We start from the raw sequence: 19,908 nt of genomic DNA, 5'->3' as shown, positions 1-19,908 counted from the left end.
ACCCCAACTTCACACCAAAGTGGGAGCCAAGATCAGTGTGACCCTTTCAATTATTCTCCCATTGATAGCCTTCACCTCCAGACCTCACATTCCTCTACGTAAGATAAGTGATGGAGTTCACAACTTCATAGGCCAATAGCTGTGGGAGAGTGATTCTCTATTGGAGTCGATCATAAACTTCAGAAGAGAAGGTAGGAGAAAAATCAATAAAGGATCTTCCCTGTTCTCAGGGAAGACGCAAACCAAAAGAAAATTCAAACTGAACTTAACAGCATAAGGAAAGGCAAACCCTACAAAAAGAAGAGGAAAGCAATCCAGTACCCATGGTGATTGTCCTTTACTCTTCCCCCTTGCTATGGGGAGGTCTTCAAGAATAGACCAACAGTCTTCTAGCATGGAGCACACTGACTCCAGAAGCCAACACCAAGAAAAGTGACCTCTTAGATATCCCAGTCTTGGGCAGAACTCAGTGCATGAATGCAAACCACACATTGAAGTCAATCAAAACTGAGGAAGCAGAGCTCAGAAGAGGGAATGATTTTGAAGAAACGGCCCAAAATATGGCAACATGCAAAGTGGCCAACTTTTCCCACTAAAAATATCAAAGTGATGCGTAGTCCAATTAAAGAGAATTGCCAGGGTCCCCACTACTGCCTGACTCTGAGGGGTAGAGGGCTTCACCAACCAAGTTCTTTCCAAAAAAAAAAACTGTCTGGTTCTTGGAATAAAGGCTGTCCAACCAAAGAAGAGTTGTTAAGGGTACTAAGTTTCCATAGTGACATGTTCCCCAATCCACTTGTCCTCTGTTCACACTAAATCACATCCTCCTATGTGTGCATGAATATATACTTGCATTTATTTGTGTGTGTGCACATGTGTGCGTACACACGTGTGAGTACGGGAAATAGTTCTTCCTGTTTACAATGGCCCATTTACCACTTTAAAAGGGAAGCTGATGTGGTGAGTCCAAACATTAACCATCCTGTTGTCACAGGTGAGACCACAAGTCACAATAAACAGTCACCAAGTGAGATAGCCCTGGCCCCGGCATGCCAGGGTCACAGAGGAAATTGGTTCTGAAGTTCAAGTGCTACCTTCTACATGAGACTTTTCCTGGTACCTTCAGTTACTAGTATTTTCCCCATCTCCCTCCCCAAAACAATGAGTTTATATTTACTTTCATTCATAAATCTAGAAAGAACCTCAAAGGCTATCTATCTAGTTCAATCCCTACACCTTAAAGACGAGGAGACTTAGGAGAATTAAGGATTTGCCCAAGGTCACAAGGGTAGTGGACGTCAGAGGGGGAATGTGAAACCAAGTCTTCAGAGTCTTTCCACTGTAGCACGTTGTAGCAAGGCACTCCATAAATTCTTAATAAATGGAATTGGATTATCTTATCTTCATTTATCCCTCCTACTACAGTAGGAAGGGACAATTACTATTATCATCAACACTTTACCCACAGAGCAATGGCACTGCCTTTTCTCAGGGTCACATCACTATTTGTCAGTGGTAGGGGATGAGTACTAGAACACATCACTGAATCACAGAAACTTAGAGTCTGAAGGAGCCCCCAAAATCACCTGGCCCCCCGCATCTACCTGAAGTAGGTATCCCCTCTAAAGCATCCCAAGCAAGTGATGGGGGGAAAGAGAGTGGAGAAAGGAACAGGCATTTATCAAATACCTACTATATTCCAGGAAATGTATTTAGTACTTTATAAATATTATCTCATTTGATTTTCACAGTGACCCAAAGAGATAGGTGCTCTTATTATCCCCATATTACAGTTGAGGAAACTGAAGCAGATTGCCCTTAAGTGACTTGCCCAGGTCACACAGTCAGTCTCTAAGGCCAGATTTCAACTCAGATCTTCCTGATTCCATCCACTGCACTACCAAGCTGCCTCCTAGGAGACCCTTAATTGGGGTCAGCTGTCTTCTGCCTAACAGGCCAGTGCTCCATCCACAAGGACACTAACCTTGGGGAAGTTAAATGTCCAGACTGGGGAAGGCCGAGAAGAAACCCTTGAGAATCCAGAGCAAAGGTACTCCCCTCTCTGACCTCCATCCCACTCGAAGCCACAAGTCCTTAGGACCTTATAAATCAAAGCCATATGCGCCACACAGCCAATGCTCTACCATTACCCCAGCCCCCAGCCCCCACCTCCTACCCTGTAGACAGAAGGGGCTACTGCCTGGACCAACCCATGTCTACACAAGAATGAGGCTCAAAAGCAAGTTATTTTAACTTCCAAATTTCCCTTGAGCTTAATACTAAAGGAGTTCCTACAGAAATCATATACACATACCTGCAGCTCTCCCCACAGAAATAAACACAGCTGCATTTACTAAATGGCAGTAACTAGGTTTTGAATAAGCAAAGTAGTGTTTATTTCACCGTACGATGCTGCATACACACAAAAGAACAAAAATAAATCTAGGATCAATGAACTGTTAAGTTGATTTATTTGAATATGCAGTTATTGAATGAAGGCACTCCATACGTTTGTTTAAATCTGTGAACATTTAGTGAACATCCAGTTTCTTTACATTGTTTTTACAGGTCCCTCTCCTCTCCCTCAAACACAAAATCTTTAAAACATTCACTGCAGCCAAAATTACTACCAGGAAATTTAAAATTAAAGCACCTACCAAAAGCATTCCTTTTGTTGCACATCAACCCAGATCCAAGGTCAAGGAAAGCATAACGTTGTCTATGTGCCATGGTGCTATTTTGATTTATTATTTGATTGATAAAAAATGTTTTTGATGCATAGATTTCTGAAAAATGATCTTACAAAAATAAATCTTTACTTGTCAAAACATATGCCCTCCCAGAATACATAGTTTCCATCTCTAAGGCAGCACTATAGGGAGACATCAAGGTTTTCTTCTGGCCACCTTACACCCATTCTCAATCCATGGATGGAATAAAGGAAAATTACTGGCTCCTTCCAATAGTTAGCTAACCCTTAAAATCTCCCATCCAGCCTGTCTCTGTCCTAGGATTGCGAAGATATACATCACACCTTGAGAAAGTTGCAAAGGTATAGTAGACCCTTATGTCAGAAAATTCATTCATCTATTCAACATTTATTATATGCCAGCTGTGCGCAAAGCACTGGCCTCAACCTTGGAAATAAAAAGACAAAGCTCCTGCCCTCCAAGAGCTTACATCCCCTGTCAGGCATTTCAGCCCTCATACCTTCTTTTTAACTCTAAGGCATTCAACCCCAGACAGAACATGGCCTTCTTCTCTTGGAGTACCACTTTGTGGACTCTATAGTACAGAGAAAAGAGTCCTGGTTTGGAGAATCAGAGGACTGAGCTTCAAATCTGCCTCTGATGCTTACTGCCTCTGCACTGGACCTGGAGTCAGGAAGACCTGAGTTCAAAATGTGCCTCAGATACTCACTAGTTGTGCAACTCCAGGAAAAGTCACTTAGCCTCTCTTCCTCAGCTTCCTGAGTGGGGAAATCAGTAAAGTGGGGATGATAATAATTCCATCTGTTTTATGTTGTGTTTTCTTTTGCAATATGGCTAAAATGAATATATGTTTTGCATGACTTCACATGTATAACTGATATCCAACTGCTTTGCCTTCTCAAGGAGGGACAGGAGGGAGGTATGAAGAGAACCTGGAACTCCACATTTTCAAAAATTATTTTTTAAAAAAATTTACTTGTAATTGGGATATATTTAATGAAATAAATAAAAATAATTTTATTAAAAGTGTCATTTTTTAAAAATACCACTTGGGCAGCTAGGTGGCGCAGTGGATAGAGCACCAGCCCTGAAGTCAGGAGGACCTGAGTTCAAATTCAGCCTCAGACCAAACACTTGATACTTACTAGCTGTGTGACCCTGGGCAAGTCACTTAACCCCAAATGCCTTGGGGGAAAAAAAAACCCACCCCTCACTCTATTTCCCTGAGAGTTGCACCCAAGGCAATATCCCACTCTGCCTACCCACCCTGCCTACTCTACCACGATTCTAGTTGTAAGCACACCCAAGACATCTTTTCTGCAATAGTCCCTTGAAACTTCTTGTATCATTTCTCTCCTTGTCTCTGGGAAATATTTAGATGCCAAAGAATTAGCTATCTTCCAGAACCAAACCAAAAATTTTAAGTTCAGAAAAGAAAATGAGATAAGGCTAAAAGAACGTTCTTTTCCACCTCTTGCTTCCACACCTTTGCAAAGGCTGGCTGCCCCCGTGCTGAGCATGTCACCTTCCCCTACTTCGGCGGCTCCCTACTGCCTCCAGGATCAAATAGAGAATAGCATTCAAAGCCCTTCATAACCTAGCCTCCTCCTACCTATCCAACCTTCTTACACTTTACTTCCCACCCAGTCCTCTCATCCAATGACATTGACCTCCTGCCTGTTACCCTGCAGCATCTTCTCTGGCTGTCCCCCATACTTGAAATGCCCTCCTCCTTCAACTCGGCCTTCTGACTTCCCTGGCTCTCTGTAAGTCATATCTAAACCTGCCATTTTTGAGAATCCTTTCCTAATTCCTCTTAACTCTAGGGTGTTCCTTCTATTAATTATTTTCTGTTTATCCTTTATATAGCTTGCATCTAAATATGTGTTTGCTTGTTGTCTCCCCCATTAGACTGCCCTTGAGGGCAAGGACTCTTTTTTGCCTCTTTGTATCTCCAGCGCTTAGACCAGTCAGTGCCTGGCATATAGTCGGAGCTTAATAAATGCTTACTGACTGAATAATTGACTGCTTTCTCTCCTCACCTCCTTCTTATAAAATCCTCAGAGATTTTAGGGCCCTGCATGATCCCCACCAGTTGTTAGCGTTCTCCTCCCACCCCTAAACTATTTTATATTTACATGTACTCTCCCCGACCCCCTAAAATGTAAGCTCCTTGAGGGCAGGGGTGGAAGAGACTTGAAAGCTTATCTAATCCAATACCCCACACTTTACAGATAAAAAACGAAGACCCAGAAAGGTTATGGGATTTGCCCATGGTCACATGGACAGTAAATGGCAGATCCACAATCGCAACCCGGATCCTCTGATGCCAAAAATCCAGTACTGCTTGTTGTCTTTTTCTCTCAAGCACCCTGCACATTGCCTTGCACACAGCAGGCAGTCAGTAAATGCTTGTTAAATTGAAATGAACTGAACTTTCCCTCAGGAAATATGCATCTCCCAACAACATACCGAGGGAGTGAAAAGGCCCTACGACTTTCTGCTGCTATGACCTTTATCCCCTCCCCCCACCAAGCTCTTGAGCCTTCATGCCTGTGCCAGACTTTCCTCTGTGAGCTCTTCTGGGAGTATTCTCTCCGTCTGGCACATGGACACTCTAGCTCTAACTGACCAGCAACACAAAGCCAATTCAGGCCATCCCAACGCAGTCTCAAAATTCTGGCCCCCAGGGCCACACCTACCCTTAACACAAAGGAAACTAAAAACATTTTTTTTTATCCTTGCCATTGTTTAGGGGGTATACAGAACATCAGACTTTCTGCCACAAAATTCTTCACTCCAACAGAAGAGGAAAGTACACTTTAAATATACACACAGAGGCATATACAACCTGGTTAATGGTAGATGTTACCATGGGAATGGTGTCTGGCAACATGTAATCTCTGCCAGGTGCAAGATGCTGAGATTAAATTCTGGAGACATAAAGATATTCTCGTCTTGCATCACCAGAACCTCTACAACGTATAGACTTTTAAAGCCTGGCTGGGTCAAGCGCCTACTATGCGTCAGGCAACATCTCATAACTAACACTGCTCTCTTTCACACCAGCAGAGCTCACCAGGGTCCTGCTTGATGACCCACTTCTGATGATCCCAAAGGCTGGCCCTGAGGAGAACCAGATGCGTATTCAGAATATGTAAAAGCTGAAGTCCAGACAGGAAGAAATGCAGAGAATAACACGCTAGCACTGGAGCTTACAGCTGACCAACAGAAAGAGATGTTCAAGAAGTCCGCAGTGGGAAGCATGAGACCCACCAATTCATCTTGTGTGAATGTATGTGTGTATATGTATGTATGTATGTACATACACACACATATATGTATATACATTTTTAATTTTATTTATTTATTTATTTTGGGCAATTGGGGTTAAGTGACATGCCCAGGGCAACACTTATGTGAAGTGTTTGGTCTGAGGCCGGATTTGAACTTGGGCCCTCCTGACTTCAGGGCCAGTGCTCTATCCACTGTGCCACCTAGCTGCCCCTCACCTTGTACGTTCTTGTACATCAAATACTCATCTGATAATAGAGAGCAGGGAATAGAGCAGCAATAAAAGTACCACCAGAAGTAATGAACAAGGCAGGGTAGCAACTGCAGTGTCCTCTAATGATGTCCTGCCTCTCTCCTCCACTTTCCCTGGAAGCTGTGAAAGACATGTAGGTAAATCAAAAGGAAGGGGCAGCTTGGTGGTGCAGTGAATAGTGCTCTGGCCTTAGAGTCAGGAGGACCTGAGTTCAAATCCAGTCTCAGACACTTAACACTTAGTAGTTGTGTGACCCTGAGAAAGTCACTTAACCCCAAATGCCTCACCAAAAAACAAAACAAACAAACAAAAAAACCAAATAAATCAAAAGGAGGCAGCTAGAGGCTGGATGCAGAGTCAAGAAAACCCAAGTTCAAATCCAGTCTCAGATCTTTACTAGCTATGTGACCCTGGTCAAGTCTTTTACCTTTATCTTTTACCTTAGTCTTTTACCTCAGTTTCCTCATCTACAAAATGAGAATAATAATTGCACCTGCCTCCCAAGGGTGCTGTGGGGATCAAATGGGATAATGTTTGTAAAGCATTATGCAAACCTTAAAGCACTTTTATAAATGCTATCATTATTATGAAGAAGAAGCGGAAATTATAGTACAGTAGAAAAATCAGAGGTCGGTGATGAAATATCCTTTGGAAAGTAGGTTTCTAGCCTAAATGTTCTGGCTACCCATCTCCCACCTCTGTGCCTTTGCAAAGGCTGCCCTCCACACCTCGAAGGCCCTCCCTTCCTCACTGCCCTCTCTCAGAATCCTTAGTTTCCTTCAAAGATCAGCTCAAGAGTCACCTTCTCTAGGAGGTCTCTCCTGACCCCTCCAGATGCCAGTCCCCCTCCCCTGAAAATTACCTTATGTTTATTTTGTACTTACTCATACACGTGTACAGGCTGTCTCTTCCATCAAAATATAAGCTTGTTGATGGAAGGAACCTTTTCTTTTTCTGACTTTGTTATCTCAATCACTGAGTGCAGTACTTGGCATATAGCAAACCCAGACTTAGTAGAAGCTTGCTAACTGACTGATTCTATAGTCTTTGCCCTTCCCACCAGTCAGGAAACTCAGATCAGAGGGAGGCTTTTGAAAGGAAGACAAACTAAAACACCAGTTTGTTCATTTAAAACACTTTCTTGAAAAAGAAGAAATTATGAGGTTTCACGATTACTTGGTACAACAGAAGTGATACAGGAGATCATTAGGAGAAAGCCCATCTCCTTCAGCTGGCTTGGCCAGGGCATCTGGAAATCATTTCTCATCTGAGGGATAATGGTCTTTCTTGACTAATGCTTCTTTCCCATAGGACTTGTATGATTTTATCAGGAATGGGGTTCCTTTACTTAAAGTAAAAAATACAAGCATCCCAAACACGAAATGAGGTTCAATCTGTGACATTAACTAACATAACTTAGAAGCTAACTGGACAATTATCCAGAAATGCAAGCAAACTGGTTGTAATTCAGTTTTATCTAACCTCATCACTTTCTTGCCAATCATCAAAAAACAGAAAATATGATACTTTACTGTTTCTGAATAGGTTTTCTTCTTTTCCTCCCAGCATACATACACTCTCCCGGTGGAATCATTGTTTTTGTCCCTGGAACAGAAAAGCACAAATGAGCCAGTCTCTTTAAGAAACATCAACAATTTCACCAACCAACCAAAAGCAAGAAAATCATGGCAATTCGGCACCTGATTTGCCAGAAAGAACTCTGGCTCTGGTGTTAGAGGACCTGGGTTCAAACGCTGCCCCTTAGTACTGACTCCCTGTGTGACCTTGGGGAAGTCACAACCTCCTCATCTGAAAAGTCCGGAGGGTTGGAGCAGATGATCTCTGAGGTCCCTTAAAACACTAGATCTCTGATCCTACCCTTAACCATCAAGGCCCCTGTGTCATTTCTTCCTACAAATCTTGAAATAAAAGTCTCCAGCTTTTTTTTTTAGAGACTAGCCTTCCCACTCTTCACAACCTTGCCCTTCTTCCCTCCATCTCAAGATGTTGTGAATAAGGCTCTTTGCAAGTCATGATGTGATACGTAAGTGTGTTGTTGTTGTTATGATTATTATTATTATTATTATTCTTTTCTCATCTCCTCCCCCACCCTTGCTGGTCAGTTGGAAAGCCTTCTCAGCCTTGCTAAGACGATCTCTGAGGTTTCTAAGAATGACATCTATCTCTGTGAGTTCACCTACACCTGCATTTAACTCCTTAAGGAAATGTTCCAGGAAAAGTCAGCTGAGACACTCAGGCGACCACTTGCTTTTTGTCTGGGACAATACAATATTAATAAAGACACGTTGCCATTTTTACATCTCTATAGTTACACCATTCCTATCACAATGGACACAACCACAGCATTTCCTTTGAATAAGTGGACTTCAGTGTTCCCACACGAATTGCAAAACCTTCATTTTAAAAGGTTTCCCTATGTTGGGCTTCCTCTCTCTCACACCTTGATAAGCTTTCAAAGTGAAACACTTGGATCACGTTCTGAAGTGACTGGTTCTGAAGTTTTTCTGAAGCAGATGAACATTTTAAACATAAAATCAATATATAAGCTTTACACACAAATACACAAACACACACACAAATACACATATACATGAATACACAAACATATACATGAATACACAAACACAAATACACACACAAAAATACACTCACACAAGTATACAAACACATACCACCACCACCTCGACAGCTTTATAAGCAAGATAAATACTGTCAATGCCTTGCACTAGAGTTTATCCTAAGTAAGAAGAAAGTATTCAAGAGTCCTGAGTTAAGGGTTGCATGTCACGTCTCAAGGCTGTGGTCTCTGTGGCTTCTCAGGAGGATGCCAGTCACCTTCCTCTCCTTTACAACTTTTCAATCTTATGATTTGTGTTTGCGAAGACTGGGGGACTATGAACCTTTTCTGATCAAAACCTAGCAATTTATCTTTGGGATCAAGCTCGATTTTATCCAACTATGGTGGAGGTGGGGGAGGGTGAAGGAAGCTCGAGATGGAGCTATCTCTGTGCCAAAAATGTCAGCATGTTTCAAATCAGTCATTATGCCAGTGGACAAACTATAACAATGAGGATATTTATTCTGAATTTTTTAACTTGATGTCATGGAGGGGCACAAAATTTTTGTACCCATTTGGAAAAGTATGCAAGCATCATGAAGAGAACATGAATTTATACATCTAGAAGTATCATCTACCAGCCTAACACCAGTCCTCATAAAAATAAGTCACAAAACTTTAGAGCTCTCAGAGTCCTTAGAAAGCATCTAGTATTTTCCAAACTAATAGGGTCACACAAAAAAACTAGAGGTTTAAAACATATGGATGGATCCCCAAAATCCTGGTCTGGCAGTATGACATACCCTTAGATTTTTTTTCAGGGAGTGGCCCAGGCAAGATCTCATCCACACAGGTAATTAATTCCCTGTGTGGAAATTCCCTTCCCCTGATGCAGCTGCAATACATGTGTAACCTAGAGTCTTGGAGCACTACCTGGGGCACTGAGACATTAATCAACGTGCCCTTGGTTACATAAGCAGAATGTATCAGACATTGGACTTTGGCCCAGTTCTTTCTGATTCCAAAGCCAGACTTTAATCCACTCTTCCAAGGTGTCTCACCTTCAAAATAAATGAAGTGATATTTGCAGGCAAAATAGAAACAAAAAATTAATGCTTATTTTCACACCCAAATATTATCACATATTCTACATTTAAATGAAGTATTTCTGGTCCACACACACATTCATATTTAATGTTTTGAAGGAGAAAACTAACCATGAAAATTTTCTCAAGGAACTCTAATTCACATTGGATAGAATAATGCACTTCCACAGAATGTAGCGTGGAGAACACTGATCTTGTCCCACACCCTCATTTTAAAGATAGGAAACAGAGTTACAATAGGCAAATAATTTGCCGGGCAGCCACATAACTAATTAATGGCAGAGCTGAGACTACAAAGTCTCTCCTGGGCTGGTGGTCTTTTCTTCCCAGCATCATTCCTTAAATACTTCTCCAAAAGAAAGTTTGATTTCAGTTAGCAGCCCAAATTCAGAATGAGAAAGGAGGAGGGCAGCTAGGTGTCACGGTGGATAAAGCACCAGCCCTGGAGTCAAGAGGACCCTAGTTCAAAATCCAGTGTCAGACACTTGACACTTACTAGCTATGTGACCCTGGGCAAGTCATTTAACCCTGAATGCCTCCAAACAAAAAAACTCAAAAAAACAAACAAAATAATTAGAAGGGATGTTAGAGGTCATATAGCCCAAAGCTTTTACTTTATGAATAAAGAAACTGAGGACCAGAGAAGTTAAGTAATTTATCCAAGCTCACACAAGTAAACCGCTGATCCAGAATTCAAACCCAGTGCTGTAAAGTCCAAATACATCACTATTTCAACTGCAGCACATTGTTTATTTTTTTAAAATACTCTTTGGATTGAATATATGCCTGTACAACTTTTCAGTCATGTCCCAAAGGGATGAAATTGAGCAAAATTTTTCAGTAACAATGAAGGCACGAATTTCTCTTCCATCCTGGATAACTTGCTCCTACACCATTTAACTATTTTCAACTCTGCTTCCACCACTACCTAAAACATATACATCATCTTGATAGTGATGGAAGGCTTCATGGATGTCCTAATGGCAAACGGTGAAGAAATGCCCAGAACAGCGTGGAGGATCGTCCCCATATATTGGGCTGACACTTGAAATAAGCTCAGGAGCAAAAATCTTTGAACCTTAACTGCAAGTCAAAATAACAAGCATTTACCAAGTGCAAATGACATGGCAGCCTCTACCATTACAATGAAAGGCAAAACCAATCCCTGCCCTCAAGAAGTTCACAATCTAACGGGGGACACAACATGCAAACAACTACGTACAAGTTGTATAAATGATAAACTGCAGGGCTCTTCATTTAAACAGATAGCAGACAGAACTCTAGACCACCCCTACTTTTGCCATCCATGGAAAAGTTACCCATCATGTCAACTGAGTAGTAGAGCAACTTCCAGTCAACTTCACAAGATTAACATCAAAAGAACAGTGAATCTCTATTAAGCAGATCTAAAAGAGACAATTAAATCTAGTACTTCTTTGAAAGTCTGTGTGCAATACCAAATTAATGGAGAATAAAATTTGTATACTTGGAAAGTTTTCACTGGGTTTGCATCAATTAAAAAAATCATCTAGCCAGCTTCAGGTGTGATTCTCAGCTGTTTTGAGTCTGGTGACAATGAGCCCAGTTGCACAGAACCTAGTGAGCAGAGGCTGACAGTACTTCAAAGCGACACCTGCACCGAAACTAACCTCTTCTCCTCCCCGTGTCCCAGAATGAAACTGCACAGCCTGAGAGATATGTAAATAGCACAGTCCCACTCCATGATGTTCTGCCTGGCCCAGGAGTTCCCAACATTCTTTTGTGTCAAGGACCCCCCCTTAGCAGTCTGATGAAGCCTATGGATCCCTTCTCAGAAGGGTGTTTTCAGCATAAAATGAATGACACAGGGATTGCAAAGGAAACCAATTCTACTAAAATATAGTTACCAAAATATTTGAGGGAAAAAAAAGTACACAGGCTCCAGGTTAAAAACTCCAGCTCTAAGATTCTACGTTACAGAGCAAAGGCCAGGTGCTAAGCCTACACTGGTGAAATCCCAGCTCTGGCCAAAGATAAAAACAAAACCTAACCTGCTTGGCTTTCCAGGACTTCCATCTCCCTCCCCTCTGTCCAAGGCTGGCTGAAAGAAGGCCTCCTCCACCCAGCGAATAAACCTTCAGAGGCATTCCTCTCTGTTGGCCTGAACCCTCTCTCCCAATCACAGACTTTGTATGCAACTGGGCTTATCACCAGACTCAAAACAGCTGAGAATATCATAACTGAAGTCGGGAGATGGATTTTTTTTTAATTGATGCAAACCCAGTAAAAGCTTTTCAAGTACACAAGTTTTATTCTCCATCAATCGGGTATTGCAGGCAAACTTTAAAAGAAATACTAAATTTAATCGTCCCTTTTAAATTCCTGTGTGCTTGTAACTCATCCACCTTCATACAAAAGGAAAGTGTGTGTATATGCATACACATATACACATAAATGTATAATATATGTATTCCATATATGCATGTTTATGTATGTATGCATATACATGTATGTATGGGCAGCTAGGTTGCACAGTGGATATAGTGTTGGGCCTGGAGACAGGACGACTCCTCTTCCTAAGTTCAAATTTGACACTAGCTGTATGACCCTGGGTAAATGACTTAACCTTGTTTGTCTCAATTTCATCATCTATAAAATGTGCTAGAGAAGAAAACAGCAAATCACTCCAGCATCTTTGCCAAGAAAACCCCAAAAGGGTCACAAAGAATTGGACATGACTGAAAAATGACTAAACAACAACAAATATATGTATGCGCTTTTTATACATATATACATACACATATAAATACACACATATAGTATGTGTATATGTATACACACACATATACATCTATAATAGCTTAAAACTATACTAAGACTTTAGAGACACCCTCTCTACATACTACGCCTTTCAATTCATGGTGGAAACTGATACCAACGATAATATTCCTAATTTTATTTTTCAGGTGCCATTAGCAAATCAGGTCCGAAGGAACTGTCTTAAATATGGAGAATAGTACAAGTAAGAGAAAATGTCCTTTGAGTATTTTTTTTCTAAAAAGATAAAAATAAACCCATGGATTCTTGTTGTTACCATTTTTCTTTGACCAGAGGAAACAGTGTCTCTGACTCCTAAAAGAAGGCATCAGACAATGAATATGTTAATGAGGGCCTGGCGGAAATAGAACCCAGAAGACCCCACTTTAATTGGCTGTATGGCAGAGAGCAACCCAGGACAATGAAGTTGGGAGTAATTCATACAACCAGAGTGGCATAGGGCTTATACCTCCTCTATTTCCTCAATTTCCCATGCTCCCTACATGCACCGTAAAAGAAACAAAGTGCTTGATCTCTTCTAAACCAAGAAACAATATTTTTGTTCCTAAATCTGCAATGTGTTTCCTAATTATCAGATTTGAATATAATTGCTGTATAGTTCTTTTCCTACAGTATTTGGACTAACAGCCCATTAAAACCAATAGGAAATTATATGCGTCCCCCCCAAAAAAGTTTTAACACTAAGCCACCTAAGAAGCCCAAGACCCCATCAGATTGTGGAATAGAAGATGTTGAGGGTATCCTCTTTGGATTTATCTGACCCTAGAATGTTTTAAGCTAAATCTCTAAAACATCAAGTCCCATTATCTAAGACCAGACACTGTTTTCTGACACACTTGCTTTCACAGCAAGTGCACCTTATTCTTATGCAGAAGGAAGAATAATATCTTTCTCTACACAGCAATTGTCTTCAGAGCAACTCTTAACGATCACACATTCATGGGGTTGTTTTGACTACAAAATGGTTTAATGTATGTAAGGCACTTTGGAAATCTTAGCTATTAAAATGTTTGCTATTGTGTTGAATCATTTTCAGTCATGTCGACTTTTTGTGACCCCATTTGGGGTTTTCTTGGCAAAGATACTTGGAGTAGTTTGTCATTTCCTTCTCCAGCTCGTTTTACAGATGAGGAGCCTGAGACAACCAGGGTTAAGTGATCGGCCCAGGGTCACACAGCTAGCAAGTATCTGAGGCCAGATTTAAACTCAGGTTCTCCGGCTCTTGTTTGCTATTATTATTATCATAATCAGAAAGCTGTCTAGGAAGCCAAATCCAGTAACTCGTCAGAAAAATGGGAAAGCATGAAGCTCAGGCCATGTGTGGGCAGTGAAAGTCTCTCTCAGTTACTTGGGAAGGCTGGGTGCCTGAGGAGAATGGGGGGAAAGTATACTCCTGCCTCCTCCCACAGTCCTTTGGAAATGCTCTCCCAGGAAGAGAGAAGACATTGAGCAGACTATTACTATATGTGTAACAACCCCATTTTCCCCTTCCTATCCAGAAGGAACGAGATTCAGTTTTCCTGGGCATATCACACCACATTTTGTACAGCATGTTAAGGTTTACAGAGTACTGTTCTTGTAACGACCCAGCAAGGTTGATAGTGTATAATTCCCTTTTTGCTATTAAGGAAATTACAGCGCCAAGATGTTAAATACAATGTCCAAGGTCAGAGCATCAATGACCTAGAGTTAGTAGGGACCACAGAGGCAAAGAGTTCAACCCCCTTAAATTTTACAAATCAAGTTTAAATGACTTATTCAGAGTCACACAGGAAGAAAGCATCAAAGGTGGGATTTAAACCCAGATCCTCTGACTTCAGAGTTAATGTTCTTTCCACTGGTATTATGGTCACCCAGCTAGCTAAGTGTCAGCTAACACTCAAACACAGATCTCCAGAGTTTTTGACACTCTCATACAACTGTTCCACACTGCCTCTAGGTTGAAAGAAGAGGGCAGAGCCTACCCCTGGGCGCTACTTTAACTTTGACCTTGCTACCACCACCTTCCCCGTACTCTCCCTAACATTACCAATAATGATATCCTAATCATCATGATTCTAGCCAGAAAGTGTTAATTATTAAGTAATAATATGGCACATTATGCTTTCCTAACAACAACTTTGTACAGCATCAACTCCAAGTATTGTAAACATCATTTTACAAATGAAGCAATCAGAGACCTGGAGATTAAGTGGTTAACCTGTCATCACAGTTACGTACACCCAAAGGAATGAATTTCTGATGATAGAATATTAAGTACTATGTCAGAAGATTATGGAGTTGGCTGCTCATAAAGGCCTTCAAGATCATTTAATCCAACTGCATCACTTTAAAGATAAGGAAACTGAGGCCCACAGAGCTTAAGTGATTTACTTAAAGTCACAGGGGTAACAGGTAGCAGAGCTAAGGTTTTGAACCTGGATCCAGGATCTTCAAATCCACAAGAACAACAATGATGAAGAATAAGGAATGGATTAGACAGCTCACAGGCTGGTGGGCTCAGACAAAAGGTGTCATGCTCTTCTGACACCACCTGTAGTCATATCCTTTGCTATCCAAAAAAGGAGGTATAGAGGCATTCACCTTAAGTGTCCCATCCCTCTCATAATAAAGAATAACTGTCCAGGGATTTGTTCTGTGAAGTTTGGATTCAGTCAAATGGCAGCAATTAAGGACCTAGAGGGCCACATGTGGCCTCGAGGCCACAGCTACCCCACCTCTGGTGCACGGACATTCTCCTAGGGAATCATCATTGGGGCACCCTCATCTCTAGCTTTGCTCTAATGTGGGCCATATCTCCTTTAGGATTATATTTCTGTGGCCATTCACAGGTCATACAAATATACAAGATAGATAGACAGACCAACAGACAGACAGACAAACTGATAAAGTGAAAATGAAATTTGGCCCCAACCTACCCATCCTTCGCCCCCATGCATTAACATGAATCAAAAGTTCAGAACTGTTCTTTCTCACTAATGAATAAACACCATAGAAACCCAAATCCACAATTTTAAAAACAGTACGTTGAAACAGTTTTTAAAATACTAGAAAAAAATCATATTTTCAAAACTTATGTTTAGACATCATACAAAAGTAGTTTTTCAAAGATAACTATTTTAAGTCAAGTATAGTGAATCCATCCAATTTAAAGTCTCACTCTGTGATGTTTATTAGACACAAGTGTTCATTCTTCAAATCTTTGATGCTGGGGTGTATGGGCATCTGTTAGAGCCTGGAGTATTGCTAAGCTGTAAAGACAGGCCCACAGTGAACACGAAAACACCCTGGCCTTGGAAAAAGGTATTTTTTTTTGGTGGTCTGGTCTACTTTTTGATGGGTCTGCTCTACAATGGTCCACAAATACCGTTATATTAAGAGCAGATCTGGACAAGAAATGGCGAAGTAGCCATTCTCAACGTCTGTAAAGGAAATAACTCATTCCTGCGTCACTTGGCGGTTTAGGCTAATATCCCGAGACCCACCCTGTCCTGTAAATTCTCAGGGTATCTGAGATTTCCAATAACTTAAAAAAAGGAAGGAAAACCAGAAAAAAATATATATGTTTAATTTTGTCCCTTTCCAGGAAATTGGAGGGAATTAGGTGAATTTACATGGCTAAAAGTTGGACTTTCTGAAGTGAAAACTTTGAGGGCCTTTTCCCTTGAATTTGTTCACGCTCTGCTTTACAACTAGAGTTCTCAGGGTCAAGCATCCATGGCTAAGTAAGAAAAATAATATTAAAAATCTGGAGGCATTTGACACCTTTTCTCAAACTTAGTAACAATTACAAAATACGTATCTTAGAAGCAGGTGGGATAGCAAAGAACCCTAATCTGTGATGAGCGTTTTTCCAGTGCTTGGGTACCAACGACAGACTCTTATACACCTATGTCTAAGTTCAAACGGCTTCTCAAAATTACTCAGGTTGATATAACAAGAGAAATATCTTCTCCATCTCCATTCCCCCAAGATTCAGCTTTACAATTCACTTCAGTCTGGAGTAGAGGAAAGGACACTAGATTTGGAATCCCGGAAGCACAAGATTATACAGATGCAAAGGGATCTTGGAAATCAACTCCAGGAGTTTTTAACCTGGGGTCCATGAGCTTGTTTTTAAAAACTAGATAAATAGATAGATAGATAGATAGATAGATAGACAGACAGACAGATAGATAATATATAGATAACTATTTCAATAGCATTTGTTTCCTTTGTATTTCCTACGTATTTCATTTTATGCATTTTAAAACATTGTTCTGAGATACACTAGGCTGAGATATAATAAGCTGAGAAGCCTATTACCTAGGCTCCCCCAGACTGCCACAGGGGTCCGAGCCACGAAAAAGGCAAACACAACTCTCGACCCTAGTTCTTCAGCCCTGAGTGTTACAGCTATGGAATCTGGGACTCGGAGAGCCAGACAAACTTGTCCCCGACTACCTTCAATATTTAATCCTGCTTTTTTCTGATCCTTGGTCTCATCTGTCACAGGAAGGTGCCAGTCTAGATGATCTCCAAGGTCCCCCACGATTCTAGAGCCTATACAAGAGACTTACGAAACGGTTTCCTTCTTTTTTCCACCAAACCTGTGCAGCAGCATCCGAGGTAGCGGCAGGGAGAGTTTATGATGGGAGGGGAGAGCGGAGACGGCGCTGCTGCGGGGTGAACTTTGCGCACCTCCTTCTCCCCAAGAGCGGGGGGCGGAGGAGGGAGGCGGGGGGCTCTCTCGGCCTCAGTCCCGGAGGGCGTGCCACTTACCCCCTAATCGCGGTCTCAGCTTGGGAGGAGTGCGCAGGTTTCCCCCGCGAGGAATCAAGCCGTGCCGGGAGCGGGGCCGCTTGCGCGCGGAGCGGAACGAAGGGCGCCCGGCCAGCCAGGGAGATCTCGCAGCGCGCCAGCCGACGGCAGAGACCCAGCTTGCATGTCCCGGGGATCCGGTTCGCCGCGGCGGCTGCAAGCGGGGCACTGCCAAGCTCCCCGCGAGCTCCGCACGCGATCCTCCTCGGCTGCCCTCCGCTCCCCCCGCGCGACTCCAGCCGAGTCGTGGGCGGCAGAGGGCGCGAGAGGGAGAGGCCCCCGAGTAGCTCCCGCCCCGCGCCCGGCCCCCAACCCCGCCCCTGCCCCCTCCGGCCGCACGCCTCCCGGCCGACGCCCCGGCTGCCTCCGCTGGGGAGCCCCCCCGGACCCCCACAACACCTGCCCGGCTCGCGTGGCACGTGCCACAGGGGCGAGTCCCTTAGGAGACTGGGGTCCAGGACGCACCCTCCGTCCCAGCGCCCCGGGACCACCTTCCTCTACCCCGCCGAGCGCCCCGACACGCTGCTGCCTCCAAGAGTCCCCGCAACTCCTCCTCTCCCCACCAGCCGCCCAGCAACAGCTATTAAATTATAAGAGCTATTATTTAAATTATTAATAAACATTCAATAGCAGTTGCCCTCCACTGTAGTTATGTACTTTGGCAGGGGCAAGACCCTGCCTTTTTGATGCTTACAATCTGATAGGGTAAGGTGGGGAGGATCCCAAGCTGGAGCTAATCCAAAGTAAAATGGTTCATCTGCGTTCTTTCTGGCCCCTACCTGTGAAACAGAACTTCAGTGTCCTCAAGCCCATCCCCCCACGGCACCCCATTCGTCAGAATGTGCTTTGAGGTCTTTATTAGCGCCAGCGGCAGAATACCTTAAAGTACTGTCCGTCTGAGAGTTATTTGAATTTTAGTAGGGATCAAAACCTTAATAAACAGATGAAACTAGAATCATTGATGTTTCAGACAGCCTTCTAGTGGAAAAGTTGAGGGAGGAGGAAGAGGGAGTGGAGGACCTGAGACCTTCCCAATCACTCAAGGCACATCCTTAGAAGTGAGTTGCAGGTACCTGGTCTACTCCAATCTTCCCCCAAGTACAGAAATCCTCTACAACATCTAGCCTCTGTTTGCACAATTGCAGTGAGGCAATTCAAACCATTATCTTCTACATCTTGCACTGGGAAGGACAGACTCAAGGGAAACTACGATACCACAAATAATAGAAACATTTCAAACAGAAACACACGTACATACCACAACCACCAACATCCTGTTGTCTTGTCTCACATACATACGTTGCCTGTCTCACACCTCCCTTCTCAGATCATTAACTTATTCTTCAACTCACATTTTTGGACATATTTATTTGCCTTGTTTTCCCTCAACTAATCAGTCTTGTTTTTCCCTGTCTTTGCTCATGCCCATGTAACTTTTTCTTCCTTTTTCATGTCAGATCCTTTTTATGCTTTTGATTTATCCTAAGTTTTCCTTCTCTTTTGTTATTGCCTAAATCATGTGTGCTGTTTCTGTGAATGGGTATATCTGAGGCTGCTTCTCAGTATGTCCATGAGATTTCATGAGTATAAGCATGTGTTCTTGCCTCTTTCCGAGGGGCTTTAGGACAGACCACCAAGCGTAGAGTTAGGAAGATCTGAGTTCAAATTCAGCCTCAGACTCTTAATAATTGTGTGAACCTGGGCAAATCACTTAACCTCTGCCTCAGTTTCTTTATCTGTAAAATAGGGAGAATAATAGCACCTACCTCCCAAGGCTGTCAGGAAAATCAAATGAGACAATATTTGTAAAGTGCTTGGGGCAGAGTAAGTACTATATACCTGTTAGTTATTATTATTATTACTATATCTACATGGAAAAGTATTTAGGTGAGAGGAGTTAATTTTCCCCTTAACGGCTTTAGAAGTATAATCTGTTAAACTCAGATTTTTTAAAGTACATATATCTGTGAAGTTCCATGACCTACAAGGACCATCTTATCTAAACTTTCTAGCTCTTTCTCAATGCCTTATACAGGGTTCTTAAGAAATTGAATCTTGGGATTTAGAACTAGAAAAAATCTTTAGAGATCAACTATCTAACCCCCTTATTTTACTGATGGGGAAATTGAAACTCAGAAAAAAGTAATTGTCCACAATCATACAGCTAGTAAATGGCAGAGATAAGATTAGAACCCAGGTCCCCCGACTCTGCATTCAATGTTCTTTCCATTACCCATGGAAATGTTTGCAGAAGTAATGAATAGATGAATGAATGAATGAATGAATAAAAGATGAAAGGAAGGGCATGTGATCACAGATGAATGGAAGTAGTGTAAATCTATAAGAATA

The 19,908-nt window shown here is 42.2% G+C and overlaps 1 protein-coding gene across 1 annotated transcript in view; it reads right to left on the bottom strand.

Moving 5' to 3' along the window:
* The window catches only part of AHRR (aryl hydrocarbon receptor repressor), a 261,892-nt gene extending 244,105 nt beyond the window's left edge, over positions 1-17,787 (bottom strand). The window contains exons 1-2 of the mRNA XM_020985671.2: positions 17,521-17,787; positions 7,791-7,863 (exon numbers count right to left, since the gene is read on the bottom strand). Of these exons, the coding sequence (XP_020841330.1) occupies positions 7,791-7,852 (62 nt within the window). The 5' untranslated portion in view covers positions 7,853-7,863; positions 17,521-17,787. The remainder of the gene's footprint in view (positions 1-7,790; positions 7,864-17,520) is intronic.
* Positions 17,788-19,908: the final 2,121 nt, after the last annotated feature.

Source organism: Phascolarctos cinereus, unplaced genomic scaffold, assembly GCF_003287225.1.
Source record: "Phascolarctos cinereus isolate Bilbo 61053 unplaced genomic scaffold, phaCin_HiC Scaffold_4;HRSCAF=312, whole genome shotgun sequence".
Taxonomy (NCBI): Eukaryota; Metazoa; Chordata; class Mammalia; order Diprotodontia; family Phascolarctidae; genus Phascolarctos; species Phascolarctos cinereus.
The sequence above is the reverse complement of the archived record's forward strand: the minus strand, read 5'-3'. Positions and strand labels throughout refer to the sequence as shown.